General features: G+C 43.9%; 1 protein-coding gene across 2 annotated transcripts in view; it reads left to right on the plus strand.

Annotated features, from left to right (window-relative positions):
• The window catches only part of LRCH2 (leucine rich repeats and calponin homology domain containing 2), a 927,979-nt gene that overhangs the window by 176,894 nt on the left and 734,403 nt on the right, over positions 1 to 16,682 (plus strand). For both annotated transcript variants that reach the window (XM_086918732.1, XM_086918733.1), the window contains exon 2: positions 12,462 to 12,606. In XM_086918732.1, coding sequence (XP_086774858.1) covers positions 12,462 to 12,606 — 145 coding nt within the window. The remainder of the gene's footprint in view (positions 1 to 12,461; positions 12,607 to 16,682) is intronic.

Genomic DNA, 16,682 nt, shown 5'->3' on the forward strand with positions numbered 1-16,682 from the left:
CAGACCCTGCTTACCCTGCACGCTCAGACCCTGCTTACCCTGCACGCTCAGACCCTGCATGCTCAGACCCTGCTTACCCTGCACGCTCAGACCCTGCTTACCCTGCATGCTCAGACCCTGCTTACCCTGCATGCTCAGACCCTGCTTGCCCTGCATGCTCAGAACCTGCTTGCCCTGCATGCTCAGACCCTGCTCGCCCTGCATGCTCAGACCCTGCTCGCCCTGCACGCTCAGACCCTGCTCACCCTGCACGCTCAGACCCTGCTTACCCTGCACGCTCAGACCCTGCTCACCCTGCACGCTCAGACCCTGCTCACCCAGCACGCTTAGACCCTGCACGCTCAAACCCTGCTCACCCTGCACGCTCAGACCCTGCTCACCCTGCACGCTCAGACCCTGCTCACCCAGCACGCTTAGACCCTGCTCACCCTGCCCGCTCAGACCCTGCTCACCCTGCACGCTCAGACCCTACACGCTCAGACCCTGCTCACCCTGCACGCTCAGACCCTGCTCACCCTGCACGCTCAGACCCTGCACGCTCAAACCCTGCTCACCCTGCACGCTCAAACCCTGCTCACCCTGCACGCTCAGACCCTGCTCACCCTGCACGCTCAGACCCTGCTCACCCTGCTCACCCTGCACGCTCAAACATTGATCACCCTGCACGGCATTCATACTCTAAATGAGAAAGGAAAAACACCATTCTCTCAAGGTATGTTAAGGTATGTACAAATTGCATGTAGATTAACGTAAACTTGTAAATTCCATATGGATCTCGAAAACAAAACTGCTCTCTGAAGTTGATGATGGAGGGGTGAGCCTGCTATACATCAAATACCTCCTCCTTTCTGTTTATTTCCTATCTCTGCTGCTGCTAGAGAAGACCAAACACCATAAATGTCTGATTACATAGGAGACCTTCATTTAAAAGCATGCAGTGACATGTCTGTGACTGTAAGAAATTGGGTTATTGGTGGAGGGGGGTGGAAGCACCATTCGGGCAACAACCACAATCCTTGTCAGGGTGTACCACAAAAGACATTATATTAACCTGTGCTTAACCCTCTTGTAGCTTGGCCTAAAGCAGTCCGGCTTAATCTTGAGGTAATGCGTCAATCATTTAAGCAGCACAGACCCAGTAGTAAAGTGACCAAACCAATTTAGAAAAATAGAATACATTTTAATAAATAAAATTATACCAGAATGAGAAAAATCTAATTGGTAGAACCATAGATATAAAATGTAAAAGTTTTAAGTGAAAAGAGCACCTAAAAGCACAAAGCGCCACTCTCGTTCATCTGATCGTGCTAGACTGGGTGAAAGTTGCATGTTCAGGCAAACCGCAATGGAGCACGGGTCGGATATAGAGAACAGGTTAATTCTGCTGAAAAGTTACCTTTTAAGTCTTGTGCGAAGAGTTCCATTTGTCGTGGAGGAGGCCGAGTGTTGCGGATGGTCATTGTTGAGGCTTCATGTTGGCATTTGTCGCGAACGGTCATTAATGTTGCACAAAGGGCGGGTCTCGAATTGCTGGCGGTCGCTGTTAATGTGAAGAGTATGTCTCACCCTAGCTTTGCATGGCAGTCTCGCGGGCGGCAGGGTCTTGGCGTGAACGGGCCCATTTATAGTTAAGGGAAGCCTTAACTTTAGGATCTTCACCTTTTCTTTAGGAGCAGTAAACTGTGATGCGAACCTATGGTCCTGAACATGGGGGGTGCACCGCTAGGGGATCAGGGACTCAATCCAGCAGAGGCCAGCAGGGCTCAGGCAGGTCCAGTTGCAGTTCTTGCTAGGTCCAGTTGCAGCAGGGCAACTGGGTGGTTGCAGGGTGGCCTCTGAAGCTTGCTATGTCCTTGTAGCTCACACAAGTCAGCCAACTGACATTTGTTGTCACGCTGCTTAGCCAGTGATGAAGGCAAACTGGTCCAACCTTCCTTCATAGACTGCCAGGCCGACCTTCTAGCAGAAAGGCAGTCCTCTGTCAGCCGGGAACTCCTCCTTCTGTAACTTCCACAGAACAGGTCCAGGAGTGTTCTCATGAGCAACTCTGGCGGTCCAGTATTTATATCTGGTCTGTCTGTTTGTGTCTGTGAGGGGATTCCCTGATCTACTCCCAAAACGTGGTCTGGAAAGTTCTTCCCCTTCACCTGTCAAGGCTCCAAACTGTCTGGGGTGACAATAGGCTGGGCAGGCCTGGTGTCCATTTCCTTTGCGTGCGCAGGAGGCAACCCCTTTGAAGTCTAAATGGGCTGGGCACAGCCCTTCCACAGTCCTCCTGCCAGAATGGCCCATCCTGACCGCATCTAAACTTCTTTTGTGTCATGGTCTGGAAGGAATACAAAACCCCATTTACAGTCATGTGATCCAGGACACTGGCAGAAGGCATAGTTGGTTGGGACAAGAAAATGCCCACTTCTTTATAGAGGATTTTAAATTTAAATTAATTTGAAGTTTAACAGCATATTCCTATCTGCTTCCAGTCTAAGGTAAGCACTTTCTAAATGTAATGAGGTAACACAGCGTTGGTCAATGGGCGAGATAGGTCTTAAAGTGAAAAACAACTTTGCTGGTTTATCACTGCTAAGGCATGTAAAACCTAAACACACATGTCCTACTTTTTAAATACAATGCACCCTGCCCTATGAGCCGCTCGGATATATCTCAGAGGTGACTTAGAAGTATTAGAAAGGAAGGTTTGAAAAAGGTTTACTTTGCCAGATGAAAGTAGTAGTTTAAAACTGCACTACAGACTGCAGTAGCAGGCCTGAGACATGTTTCAAAAGGCTTCTTTAGTGGGTGGAACAAGGAGTGCTGCAGGCCGACGAGTAGGTTTACTTTGCCAGATGAAAGTAGTAGTTTAAAACTGCACTACAGACTGCAGTAGCAGGCCTGAGACATGTTTCAAAAGGCTTCTTTAGTGGGTGGAACAAGGAGTGCTGCAGGCCGACGAGTAGTATTTAAGTTATAGGCAATGGATATATTTCAAATGCGCCAATTTGGTGTTGGATAATATTTACCATGTTTGTAGGTGAGCGCACACACACTTTATTACTAAAGCCAACATAAATGAATTCAGCAAAGAGGAGAAGTGAAGGCAAAATGTTTTGGAGAATACTACGCGAAGGATATCCGGTCTAACAGTGACCTAAACAGCAAGTGCAATACAGGCCAAGTTAGTAAGCCATCTCTAGAGAAAAATAGTAGCAGACAGGCTCGCACAACTTGATAAATAAAATAAAAAACAATGATCACAGCTTCTTGGAGGGAACGCACATTTTCTGTAGAAGTACACTGCTTTGGCCAAGTTAAAAAGTGCTCTCAGGTGATCGAGCCATCTGTAGGACATAGCTCAGACCCTCCCAGTAGTAATCCTGAAAGCTCTTTTTTGTCACATTTGGTTTGGTGGCAGCTGTGATGTTCAGCCTCCCGCCTCTCTGCTAGTCCCTCCCACCTTCCAAGAATACAAATGCAGTGCGCTGCGCGGTCGCGCCACCTGTGCGCCAAAGGCAAGCCCGTCTGCACCCATCCGTGCCCAGCGCCAGAACCCCTGGTTCTCCCGCCACCCTCCGATACACCCCCCAAGGGACTCCAGCTACCCTGTGGACCGATACATCAGCTGCTCCTCCGCTGCACCTTGCTCAACCAAAGAACACTTCATATGCTGACATTGCCACTTCTCCAGCACCACTACTGATGAAGGTTGTCACACCATCCCTGCCAAGAAGACTGCAATCAACCCATAACCACTCCAATGTATCCTGCTCAATGCATGCTCCCTCTGCAAACACCCCACAAACTCTCTCCACGGACATGATCTTCATCACTGAGATGTGGCTCAACACCTCTTCAAACCCCAACATCACCACTGCCACTCCCATAGGCTACAAAGTGATTCATAGAGACTGCGCCAACAAACAAAGCAGAGGCATCCCCATCATCTTCAAGGAAATCATCAGATGCACCATCACCAACAATGACCCCATGCCTATCTTGGAACACTTCAGCTTCTAATTACAGATAGAAGCAAAAAGCACAATAAGGTGCAGCCTCGACTACAGACCCCCGGGACCCCAACCAACTTTCTGCTATGCCATCTCCAACCTCATCGCCCCCCTGACCATCGACTTTTACAACTAAGTTCTACTCAGCGACCTCAATTTCAATTACACCAGCTTCACTGCCCTCCTAGAAAACCTGAACAATATTAGTCTCACCTAACTGGTCACTGAGCCCACAAACAAGGATGGACACAAGCACTCAACCCCATTTTCACCTCCATCAACATAATTTAATTCAGCCACACCACATAAATCCCTTGGACGGCCCACACCATAGTACACTTCACAATCTCTGATACCCAGCACATCATTACTACACCTCATCCCCCCGCATCTGGAGCAAGGTCACTGGATCTTAGCGGAGCCAGCCCGTCACCACCATCCAACCCGAAGCCTTAACAGAACTCAACCAGGCCATCCAGAATGTCTCCAACTGGATCACCAACTGCGCCAACAGTGTTGCCCCTTTGAAACATACTAAAGACCACAAAACCACAAGACAAGCCAGCTGGTACACCCTACAGCTCAGGTCCACCAAGTGCAACTGCTACCAACTGGAGAAAAGATAGCGCAGCACTAAGAACCTCACCGGAAGAGCCGCCTTCCAGATAGCCCTAAGCACAAATAACTGACACATCAAGGAAGTCAAGAAATCAGCCATCACTGCCTGCATCAACACCGTGGCCAGCAGCACTGAGAAACTCTTCAAAATAACCAAAGAATTCCCCCATGGAACCACCATAGAGAACACTATCTACCCCTCCTAAGAGCTCTGCAACATCCTCTTAACTACTTTCATAACAAGAGTGCCATCCTCTAGAGCAACGTCCGCCCCCAACCCACCACCATCGACCTGAACAACCTCAACCAATCAGCAAACACCAGCCAAACAGTTGCTACCAGGTGTCCCCTCACTACTCTGACCACCACAGCCATCATGTCTTTCATCCACTCCGGGGCTCCCACCGACCCCTGCCCCCACCACCTCTTCAACCTCGGAGCTAAAGCAATCAGCACTGAACTCACTAGCATACTCAACTCCTCCATCTCCACACCAACTTTGCTGAACAAATGTAAGGATGCCAAGGTCAGACCTCTCCTAAAGAAACCCACCACTCACCTCAAAAACTATAGACCACTCTCCCTGTTCCCCCCTACCCAACAAAGTACTTGAGAAAGCCATTAACCAACAGCTAACTGAATTCCTGGAACAAAGCTACCTACTGGATGTCTCACACTCAGGATTCTGGGCTGACCACGATACAGAGACTGTGCTGATTGACGCCAAAGGTGACATCAGAACTCTCCTCGATGGCAGAGAAACTGTGGCTCTGATCCTCTTGACCTCTCTGCAGCTTTTGGCACTGTCTCCCACAGCACCCTCATCAATAGACTCCACAACTTCGGCATACAGCAAGACGCCCTCAAGTGGATGGCATCCTTCCTTACAGGATGCACACAGGGCATCCAGCTGCTTCCCTCCACCTCAGCACCCAAGAACATCATATGCGTGCACACCAAAGATCTTCTCTCAGCCCTACCCTATTCAATACCTACATGACTCCCCTCCCAGAAGTTGTCTAATATGGGTTATTTAAATGTAAATGTGTGGAAAAGCACTTCATGCTTTAAAGCAATTGTATTTTTGAACTGATTGTTCTTTCCTCTTAGTCCTCCTCTTTGTTTTTTTCTCCCCACACTCTTCTTCAGCATGATAGTTGATAAATTCGTTCCCTCAAAAAATGTATATACCGGTACATAAAAACATTATATTAAATACATATAAAATATATTTTTCCTTTAAAAGAAGAATACATTTTACAGCTTTTGATATTTGCTATCAAAAAACCATTGAAATTCACTGAAAAAACCATAGGTTATAGACCATATATAGTTAGGAATTAGCATTTACAAAACCTTGAAAATTCACTGAAAAAACCATAGGTTATAGACCATATATAGTTAGGAATTAGCATTTACAAAACCTTATTTTACTCACACAAAACCATTGAAATTCGCATATATAGTTAGTTGCACTAACTATATATCGCGCACCCGCAATCCACTGCTGATCATGTCACATATTACATCATTCATGACATTGTCAGTGACATCACTGATGTCATCACTGATGACATCTCAAATGTCATGTCATTTGAGATGTCATCAGTGATGTCATCAGTGATGTCACTGACCATGTCATGAATGATGTAATATGTGACATGATCAGCAGTGGATTGCGGGTGCACGATATATAGTTAGTGCAACTAACTATATATGCGAATTTCAATGGTTTTGTGTGAGTAAAATAAGGTTTTGTAAATGCTAATTCCTAACTATATATGGTCTATAACCTATGGTTTTTTCAGTGAATTTTCAAGGTTTTGTAAATGCTAATTCCTAACTATATATGGTCTATAACCTATGGTTTTTTCAGTGAATGTGAATATATATATATAAATATATATATATATATATATATATATATATATATATATATATATATATATATACACATACAGATATAAACATAAACATCTGCAGATCTATATACATACCAATATTAATGCATCCATACATATACATACCTATGCATGGTATGTACATAAACGTTTAAAAAACACTAATGAAAGCAAAGCTAAAAGCTACCTAATTACAAACAGAATTGCTTATGCTTAACTAAAGCCGAGACCGTTGCATTGCAAATGCTTGTTAACAAAACTCTTATTAATACATTAATGGGCACCTGGGCCAATCTTGCTTTTGCCTGGCTGTAAATAAGCAAGTGGCTAGACATCACAGACCTGCCCCAGAAGACCCTACTTTCTCTATCCAACACCATACACTGGAAATGCTGGTTGTTCTGACTTCTATGAGCAGGATTAATTGAAACCCATTTCCTATGCCTCAACCCTAACAGGGAATCCAAACATATGGACGCATTTCGAAAAGTAAGAGTTTTCTACTGCTAGTCTCACCCTTAACTCTCAGTGCTAGCTGGCTCGTATGGAGACACTCTTACACATTGCAGAATATGGTCAGTAAGATTTTGCTTACAGTCCCTGAAGAAGTTCACTCCAAGGTAGCCCAAATCATCCAGGATGACCAAGATGCAACAAATTACTTTATATATCCTGTTGTGTACACTACTGATTGTTTAATCAGGGCAATTGGAATCAGCATGGTGGTTCAGCGCCAAGTGTGGCTGAGGTCCACGGGCTTTTGGGTGACATCCAAGCGCCATTATTGGATATGCCATCTGACTGCGTTCATCTCTTTGGAATTAGGGCAGACTTGGCCCTGGGGTGCTTTAAAGAATGCTGGGCCACAACAAGCTTCCTAGATCTTTTTTCCAGTTTGGCAGTGGCCCCAGCAATTTCACCCCTTTCTAGACTTCGGTGCCAAGGCCCTATGCCTCAGAAACTTTTACAAGGTCGGGTTTGACGATCTAATCGACAACATCCAGGCCAGCAGGGTCAGTAACCCCTCCCTCCCCCACTTCAGCTTCCTCGTTGCGTCTGTGCTTCTGTTTGCCCTCAGCAGCTTATTGCCACGTTGTAGGAGGCAGGATACATTATTTATCTCCAAGGTTGGCAAAGCACCACATATGACAAATGGGTGCTCTAAATCAGTGCTCCAAATCATTCAACAAGGATACGCCCTGCCTTTTTTGTCAGACCTGCTGCATATCCCACCCATATCAGAGCAGCTTTCAGGAGACCATTTATCCATTATGGGCAAGAAGTCCAGGCTCTTTTGGATAAAAGAGCCATATAGAAAAATGCAGGCTTTGGAAACAGGGACTGGATCCTACTCCTGTTACTTTCCAGTGCTGATGAAGGACAGAGGCCTTCATCCTATTTTAGATGCTCACCATCTCAATTTCTTCCTGAAAAAAAGGACAAATTCAGGTTACTCATATTGACCCATGTTCTATCTTTCTTGGATCCTGGAGACTGGATGCAAGCGCCTGACCTGCAGGCAGACTATTTTCCCACAGGTGTTACTATAGTTGGCCAGGAGCATTCTCAGTTATCTGTGCTCGCCTTCAGCCGTACCAGTTCCCCTTGAGTGTTCACATTAGTGATGGTGTCCTCGCAACACACCTTCGCAGGATGGTTATAACAGCCTTCCCATACCTAGACGACTGGCTCTTTAAGGCCACCTTGCCACGGTCAGTCCAGAACCACCTTCAGGTGATGGCTGGAACACTTCAAAATATGTGTAATTTTCGATCAATGTGCCAAAGTCACACCTTTTGTCCTTCGCAGAGGCTCTTGTTCATCCGAGCCATTCTGGAAATTGTTAGTTTCGATTATTCCCTTGGGGTGTGATCAAGTGTAGAAAATTCAGGCTATGATCTCTGTTTCAGCCTCAGTCCTGGGTCTCTATGAGAGTGTCCCTGAAACTTATTGGTCGTCTGCATGTGACACATGCGGACTAAAGGAACCTGTTTGATTCCATCCAGGTTCTGGAGGAGTATGCAAAAAACCTGCAGTGGTGGCTGCTTAACTGTAACTAGACCGGTGGCAGAACTTTCTCCCTACCCCACCCACACCTGAAGGTGGGGACTTATGTGTTGCTGCTGGGTTGGGTAGGCCACCTGGGAGAGGTGGATATCAGTGGTCTCAGGTATTTGACGGAGACCTGCCTCCATCAATCTGTTGAAATTGGGAGCGATTTGCTTAGCATTGTAGGCCTTCCTGCCAATCATCAGTGGAAGACTGGTTCAGGCTCTCAAGGACAACACTACCCCATTTAGTACTGAAACAAGCAAGAAAGGGTGGGGTATTGTGCCAGGAGCCCCTGTGCCTCTAAAAGTGGCTTAGCCCTCAAGGCATTTTCCTGGTTGTAAACCACCTGGCAGGATCTTTAAATGCCAGGGTGGACAAACTCAAACGCCTAGTAGATCATGAAAGGCAGTTACACTTGAAGCTGGTGGAGGGCATCTTCTAGGAACGGGGAGAGCCCTGGCTCTATGGATTTGCCATCAAGAATGTGCACTGTCAACACTTTTACGCACTGAAGTTCCCAAGACTGCCCCCTCTTGGAGATGAATTGCAACTAGAGTGGAGCTGAGGACTGCTCTATGCCTTCACATCTCTACCTCTCCTGCCTAGAGTTTATAAGACGATCAGGAATGTCTGGGCCCAAGTCATCCTAGTGACTCTGGATTGGGCCAGGAGAGTGTGGTACCTGAAACTTCTGGGCCTGTCCTTTTGATCAGATTGCTACTTTGGAGAATCTTCAGTCAAAGCAGCCGAGCAGGGTAGGGTCCTGAAGCTGGGATTGTGCAGTCTACACCTCCATGCGTGGTGACTGAGCTTATGTTTGAGGAATCTGGTTAAATAAGGTACCCACAAGAAAGAAAATTACTGAAGTTACGGAACTTGTTATTTTTTCATATTTTCGAGTGTTGAAAATGCATGCTGCAGCCCACATATGGCATTTATTCCTTTATTCAAAATGGATATAACCTACACACCTATTTAATGGATAACTCTAATCAAATTAGCCTATTTGTATCAATGTGTGCTACCTTGTTGCCCTGGTCGGCTCCCATCAGGTTGTGTAATCAAAAGTCAATGTGTACAGAGCATGTCACATGTAGCAAGGTGCACTACTCAAGCCCTTACAGTGCTTTTGTTTGAAGAATATTTTTCTTGTGTGAGAAGAAATATAAGACTGATTATCATGTATTCAACATAATCTGTATATTCATAAAACTGCCATTTGAATGGTTAATCAAACACAAAATGAACAATGAGCCTAAATGACAAATTTAACAGTGTTGCTTTTTCAATCATCTCTTAGTTGATATAACATTTATTGTACTATTCATTTATACATGATATTCCACAACTCATATTCTCTGCCGTTGTTCCCAATGCATTGCGGGAGCCCCTTCATCAGGGGAACACTGCAAATACAAATGATACAAAATTCGAAATTAAAACGTAAATCAAAATCAGAGTCAATGGTCAGAGCTTTTACAGACCAAGACCCTCATTCCAAAACATCCAGTATATTCATGCTATTGCCCACAAGGCAGTGCTGCCCTCAAGTGTACGAGTATCTGATGCCTAGTGAAAGCTCTTCATCTAATACACCAAGCCCATTGCTGCCCAATGCTCATGTGCCTTACAACAAACTGTATGCCAAATAAAGTGCAACATAAGCACAACACCCTTAGATCGTGTGCATAACCATTTCCTAAAGACCCAATAAACTCTCACCTAACCGGTCCTTGGTCAACATGGACCACCAATGCGGCAAGAATAACTGCGAATACAAGATATGCATGTTACCGTAACAAACATGCTAACTCTGTAAACTATGGGTCACACCCACTGAATCACTTACTGATGTAGTAATGGGTACACGTCAAGCCGATCGTAGTCTAAAAGTAGGTACGTGTTTCCAAAGCTGTGTAGAAAAATTCATCCCATAGGCAGATGTCCCGTGTTGAAATGCATCTCCGTTCTATACTAACACCCGTTAAATCCTGAACAAAAAAACCTCATGTGACTTACTTAGAGGCGTCTCAAACTGGTCACTCTGTTCCTGATCATTGGCGGACAATAGCATGAATATACTGGATGTTTTGGGATGAGGATCTTTCTCTGTAAAAGCTCTGACTATTGACTCTGAATTGGAATTACGTTTTGATTTCAAATTTTGTATCATTTGTATTTGGAGTGTTCCCCTGATGAAGGGACTCCCGAAATGCATTGGGAACAATGGCACAGAATATGATTTGTGGAATATCCTGTATAAATGAATTGTCCAATAAATGTTACATCAACCAAGAGTTGATTGAAAAAGCAACACTGTTAATTTTGTCATTTAGGCTCATTGATCTTTTTGTGTTTGATTAACCATTCAAATGACAGTTTTGTGAATATACAGATTATGTTGAATAGATGATAATCAGTCGTATATTTTTGCTCAAGCAAGAAAACTACTCTTCAACCAAAAGCACCGTAAGGGCTTGAGTAGTGCACCTTGCTACATGTGAGAAGATCTGTACACATTGACTTTTAATGTATTCCTTTATCCATACGTGCATTTAGGAATTATCAGAAGTTAAAACGGCCAAATGGAATTCCAATGCAATACACATGTTTTACAGGGGAAGCACGGACATCATTAGTACTGTTAATCGGTGTTAAATATTCTCATTTCATAACTCATCCAAATGCTTAAAAACAATGTGCAATGTGCTGGGCACACCTTTCTACATCATGGTACCAAGGCATTAAGAACTGGTCATTGGGGGCCCTTGTCCCATCCACATGTTAAACCACTTTCTCTATTAATATGCTAATCAGTGTTGGTGCCAGCAGCTCTATATTACTGGTGTCCTAATTTGATGGATGGAAATGTCGTAACCAGCAGTTGGTTTAATTTCTGTCACAAGAAGATGATACTGCGTATCGAATTACTGATGCATTCATGATGAGGCCCATAGTCCTTTGGTTTCTCTTACGAAATCTAAACTCTGATTCCACCTAATTCCAGGAAAGGAAATTTCCAGTTCCTCATTTGGCTATTGGAAGATGCTCTACATAATGAAATATCACTTTGGAGAGCCCCTCGGTTAGCAAACTTATCTGACGAAAACTCTTTGAATCAGCCTGACTATCCTCCAGCCCCTGTTGCTGAAAAGTACTCCTCCTCTGTTGATACACTGGATCTCTTCTGGTATCTCCTTGCTCTACCACATCCCTTACCCACCTGTCTGCCTTGATGTGGCTCAACCCGCAGTCTTTTACCCCTGATTCTGCTGCCCTCTCAAGCCTTCTTCACCTGGCCCGCCTCGTCTCTGCGTACTCCATCCCTTTTGTAGAGCACCCCATTGTTTTCAGGTCGATTTCTGCTATTCAAATACCAAGATATTTCTCCGTGAAAACCCTCTCGTACTAATCCCGTCCAGTTTGACCCTGCAGGATTGCATGCATATTGAAGTAGTTAGGACTAGACTCCAGTTTAGAGAGTCCTTGCTGGTAGGCAACTTTTGCCGAAACCATGTGGTTCCAATATTGTTTACTCCCTTTAACACTTGTAAAAGGATGTAGATGGCAGAATGGTTGGGGATGTAGCAGTAACAAGAGTACAATAACCATTATGGTGAGTAACATGTAAGAATGAAACCTACACTACATGATGTACAAGATAATAATTTCTTATTTTTGTCTGGAACTCGAGTCTTGAAACTTAGTTACTTCATCTGTGACACTTGTGGCAAATATTTCAATCTTTATAGCCAAGGCAGTGTTATCATTTGATCACACAAGGGATGTATGGTTTCTGGTTTTTTAATGTGGCTGTAATTGACGTGAAATCATGTACATATTTGCTATTAAGAATCTAAAGCAAAACATGTTTTGCTTTCTCTTCCAGATCTTTCAAAAAACAGATTTATTGAAATCCCTGCTGACGTTTGCTTGTTTGCACCACTTGAGACCTTAAACCTGTATCATAACTGCATTAAATGCATCCCAGAAGGTATTAGAAACCTGCAGATGTTGACATACCTAAACATTAGGTGAGTGACAATATGTTATATATTATGATTTTGCACAATAACTTGGAGTGCTTTCGATATAGAAATCCTGTGGTAAGGTATTAAGGAACACCTTAAATAATGTATGAATTACATTGGAAGAGTAGCAGAAAGGCATAGACCAAAATAGTGACTTAAAATGTAGCTTGCAGAATAAAGACCATAGTAAAATATGTGCCTGCAATAATTTGGACATACAGCTGATCTCACCATCTGTCACTTTCCCTAATAATGCTGATATTGAAGTTAAAACATGAGTTTCGTTTAGTGAGTTTTTGAGGCGGACAGGTGCTCCGTACCTTCCCGCCGAAACCCGACTTGGTCTCCATTCTTGCCGGATACCACTGACGACATCGGGTGCTGCAACAATAAACAAACAGTGAAAATGGACTTTGCTTCACCTTCACAGGAAGGGCTTTCTTCGTCATGATTAATGGGCCAATCAACGAGCGGAAAAAGACACAACCCGCTACCTTACAGTAGGAGAAAAGAAAACAAAGGGAGGACTCGATCTAGGAGGAGGCAGGGAAGAAAGCAGATGAGGAGAGACCGGGCGAGACACCTGCAAAGAAGCAGCCACAGGAGAGGATGCGAGGGACGAAAACGACGAAACTGGGGAAGCCGCAGCCGAGTGGAGCGAGGAGTGGTGGTCACCAGAGGCCGCCCAAGAGCTACCCCAACTCTAGATAGTTGCGGCAAAAGGTGGTACGTAAACCCAAAGAGTGTGACGGTCTGGCGGGCGGCTAAGGAAGAAAGCCATCTTTGTCAGATTGTGGTGGTGGATCTTGCTTCCCCTCCTGAATTCTCTTTGGGTTTCGCGCGACCTTTCGCTACCTCCCAACACAGCATTTTTATCCTTAGGATATTATCCTTATAGGAAGTAGGGAGTTCGACCTCTGCAATGTCGAAATCTACCTCTTCTTCATGCAGGTCTAGGATATACTCGTCTGGAACATGGGAAGAATCATTGTCAATAAAAAATGAATCGTCTCCCGTGATTGAGCACTATGATGTTTTGTCAGCTGTTTCTTGCCGCTGTGGGCACCCAGATAAGTCGTGCCACGATGGACACCCAGGGAGTTCGAGGCGCGAGGGCCTCCATTAAGTGTTGAGGTGCTAAGACCTCCCAGATTTGAAGAGGTACTAGGACTTCCCGGAGTGCTCTTTGGGGCAAGATCAATATTCTTGCACTCCTTAGATCTTTTACCACTTATTTCTGCAGAATCGTCAAAAAAGACTTCACAAGGATCATCTTCCTGGGTAGGGAGTGATCTTTTAGAAGAGATGACCTAGTTAAAGGTTTCCATCATGCAGGACCTCATTTCTTTTTCAATGATTTTCCTGAAGGTATCTTTATCGATATTAGGGGTGGTGGCGGTAGCCTCGTCTGAATCCGAGTCAGACATGTTAGTGATAAGGTTTTAAGAAAGAGGCTTTAGAGATAGGAATATATACTGAGCCACAGTTGATACAATGTAAGAAGAATAGAGAATATATAGAGGAATCAGAAATATCAAATTGCCTTCTCTTTCTAAAAAAATGGTTTATATACTGGCAATGGTATACCAATAAATGAGCAAAAGTGTGGTTGAGAACCGATCACTATGAAATAAACAAGTAAACTGATGCTTGCTCGCAAGTGTAATCATCTGTTGTCATGGAGGTCCGGGCTACATTTGAGGAAATGCCCTTGGCAACCGGGGGTCGCCACACCCAGGTTGCCAAGTTACTTTCTTTTAATTTTACACTGAAAGACTGAGACGCTGCTCTCAGATGCGGGCACACTCCGAATAGGTAACGCGGAAGGGGGAAGCGCAGAAATAGAGGAGGCGTGCGGGGTCTTGAAGTGTGCGGGGTCAAATGAAGACTCGAACTTGAGCCCCAGATTCAGAACGGCCACATTTGAAGCGCGGAAAGTGCCGAGAAGTAGGGTATTAAGGGATGGGAGGGTGGGGTTCGGAATCCCATATGAAGTAAGGGCATACTTACGAGGAGAAGAACCTAAAAAGAAAAGAGAAGGTTAATGCCTGAAAATGAAGCAAATTATTAAAGCAGTGCATATCTACTCGAGCCAAAATTGGGAGAGAACGGTAGATCTCCATAAATTGGAGATCTGTAAGGAAGTGAGGTAGAGGCAAGGGGCGAGTTAGCCCATGCTAGGGAAAAAGGCCAGTAAGCAATCAAATTCTAAAATATTAGAGAACAAAAGAGTTATTTATCTGCTCGGAGCCGCATTTAAAAGAGGCAGATTACTGTCAGCTCATGCCTTTTATGTATTCTTTATGTTCTATTCTGGAACTTTTGGTATTGTGATGTATGCGGCTGCTTGGAGACTGCATTAAAAGATTATGCATAATGTCAGCCTCCGTTCTTGTAATGAAATCAAGTGCAAGAACAACAACTTTTTTCCAACACTTGTTTTGAGAGGGACTTCTAATAATTTTGATTATGTTGAAAGACTACTGGTACACTTATAATCCACCTGTATACTTGTAATCCACCTTTTGACAATAAAACACCCCAATATTACACCGATACGGCCTCCTCACTTCTGTTTCCGCCCGTCCCGCCCACAGGGTTTTACTGGATTTTGGAATGAACAGCTGATTAGACGTTTTTATGGTCTAGTTTTGTGTTGTGTTTATGAAATCTATATTTTAACATGGATACTTGACTTGACTGCCCCATGTAAGTAAAATTTAAGACCACAACGAAAAGGATGCAGTTGAAACGGATTATGGTTGCTCATTATATAGCTAAAGATTAAATATGTATGAAACTCTTTTGAGTTTCATTAGCGTTCCATAGTGGGTCACTAATAGACTTACCTCATGAATATTACTGAGGTAAGTCGCAATTTTTGACCCACTACAATTCGTTGCCATCATAGGAATGGTGGCCTACTGGGGTAGTAGACCACCATGTCTGCAATTGCTTTTAAATAAAGCAATATATATATATATATATATATATATATATATATATATATATATATATATATATATATGTATGTATATGTATATGATTCTCCGACTTGTCTTTAATAGTGCTTTGCTGCACTGACAGGTTTGCAGACTGCAAATAACGCCAAAAGCCAGTCTTCAAATTTTACAGATAGTTTATTCCATTGTGGTGCAAGCCATCAGACGCGTTTCGGACAAGACATCCTTATATATATATATATATATATATATATATATATATATCTTAAAACAGCACTCCTGACCGCTTTCGAAGCGGTAACCCAGCAGGCGCAGACCTCTTCTCGATTACGTGGATTAGGCTCAGAAGTAAAATGCCATCACACCATCAGATAAAAGCAGTGGAAAATTTAATGCAGAAAGTGCAGAGCAAATGCTCTCCTTTTAACACAGCCTGTTTTCCTCAAAGCAAATCAAGAAGCATTTAGATAGAAAAAAAATTAAACTTTGAAATTTAATTTTTTGAGAGTTCGCAGTGGTCCACAAAACCACTGCCTAACTCCTAAAAAAATATATTGCCAACCATTCTCAAAGGGGAAGGGGTCTCTTGAGGACCCCTTTCAATCTGCGAATGGGTTGCCACCATTTTTCATATGGCCATAATTAATGTTGTGCAATGTCCATTTTGGCAACCAAAAAGTTCATGGCAACCAGAAGCCTGGTACTGATCCTGCCGCCCCACTCGTCCATTAGTCTCAGTAACTTCAGTTTGGGCTCTGGTGCAATCGACCTCCCCACAACATGTCTCAGGATAGCACTTATGTTGCACCAGTAGTTTTGTATTATTGGACATTTTTCAAATAGTGTGAAAGAATGTGCCCATGGCCTTTTTGCACAGGAAACAAACTTAATAAAGCCGGCATCACATCGCAATGCCATTACAACGTGGTTGTTACATCAACTTGCAGTAGATAGTGTGCTAACATTACAAATAGTATAGTTTACTATTCCAACACCGTCCCCACTGTTACGTAGGCTGAAGTTGGGATAGTACATTATACATTTCTAATGTCAGCGCGCTATCTACTGCAAGTCAATGTAATGACTTGCGTAGTAATGGCTTTGCGTGGTAACACG

The sequence above is a fragment of the Lissotriton vulgaris genome, chromosome 4_1 (genome assembly GCF_964263255.1).
Source record: "Lissotriton vulgaris chromosome 4_1, aLisVul1.2, whole genome shotgun sequence".
Taxonomy (NCBI): Eukaryota; Metazoa; Chordata; class Amphibia; order Caudata; family Salamandridae; genus Lissotriton; species Lissotriton vulgaris.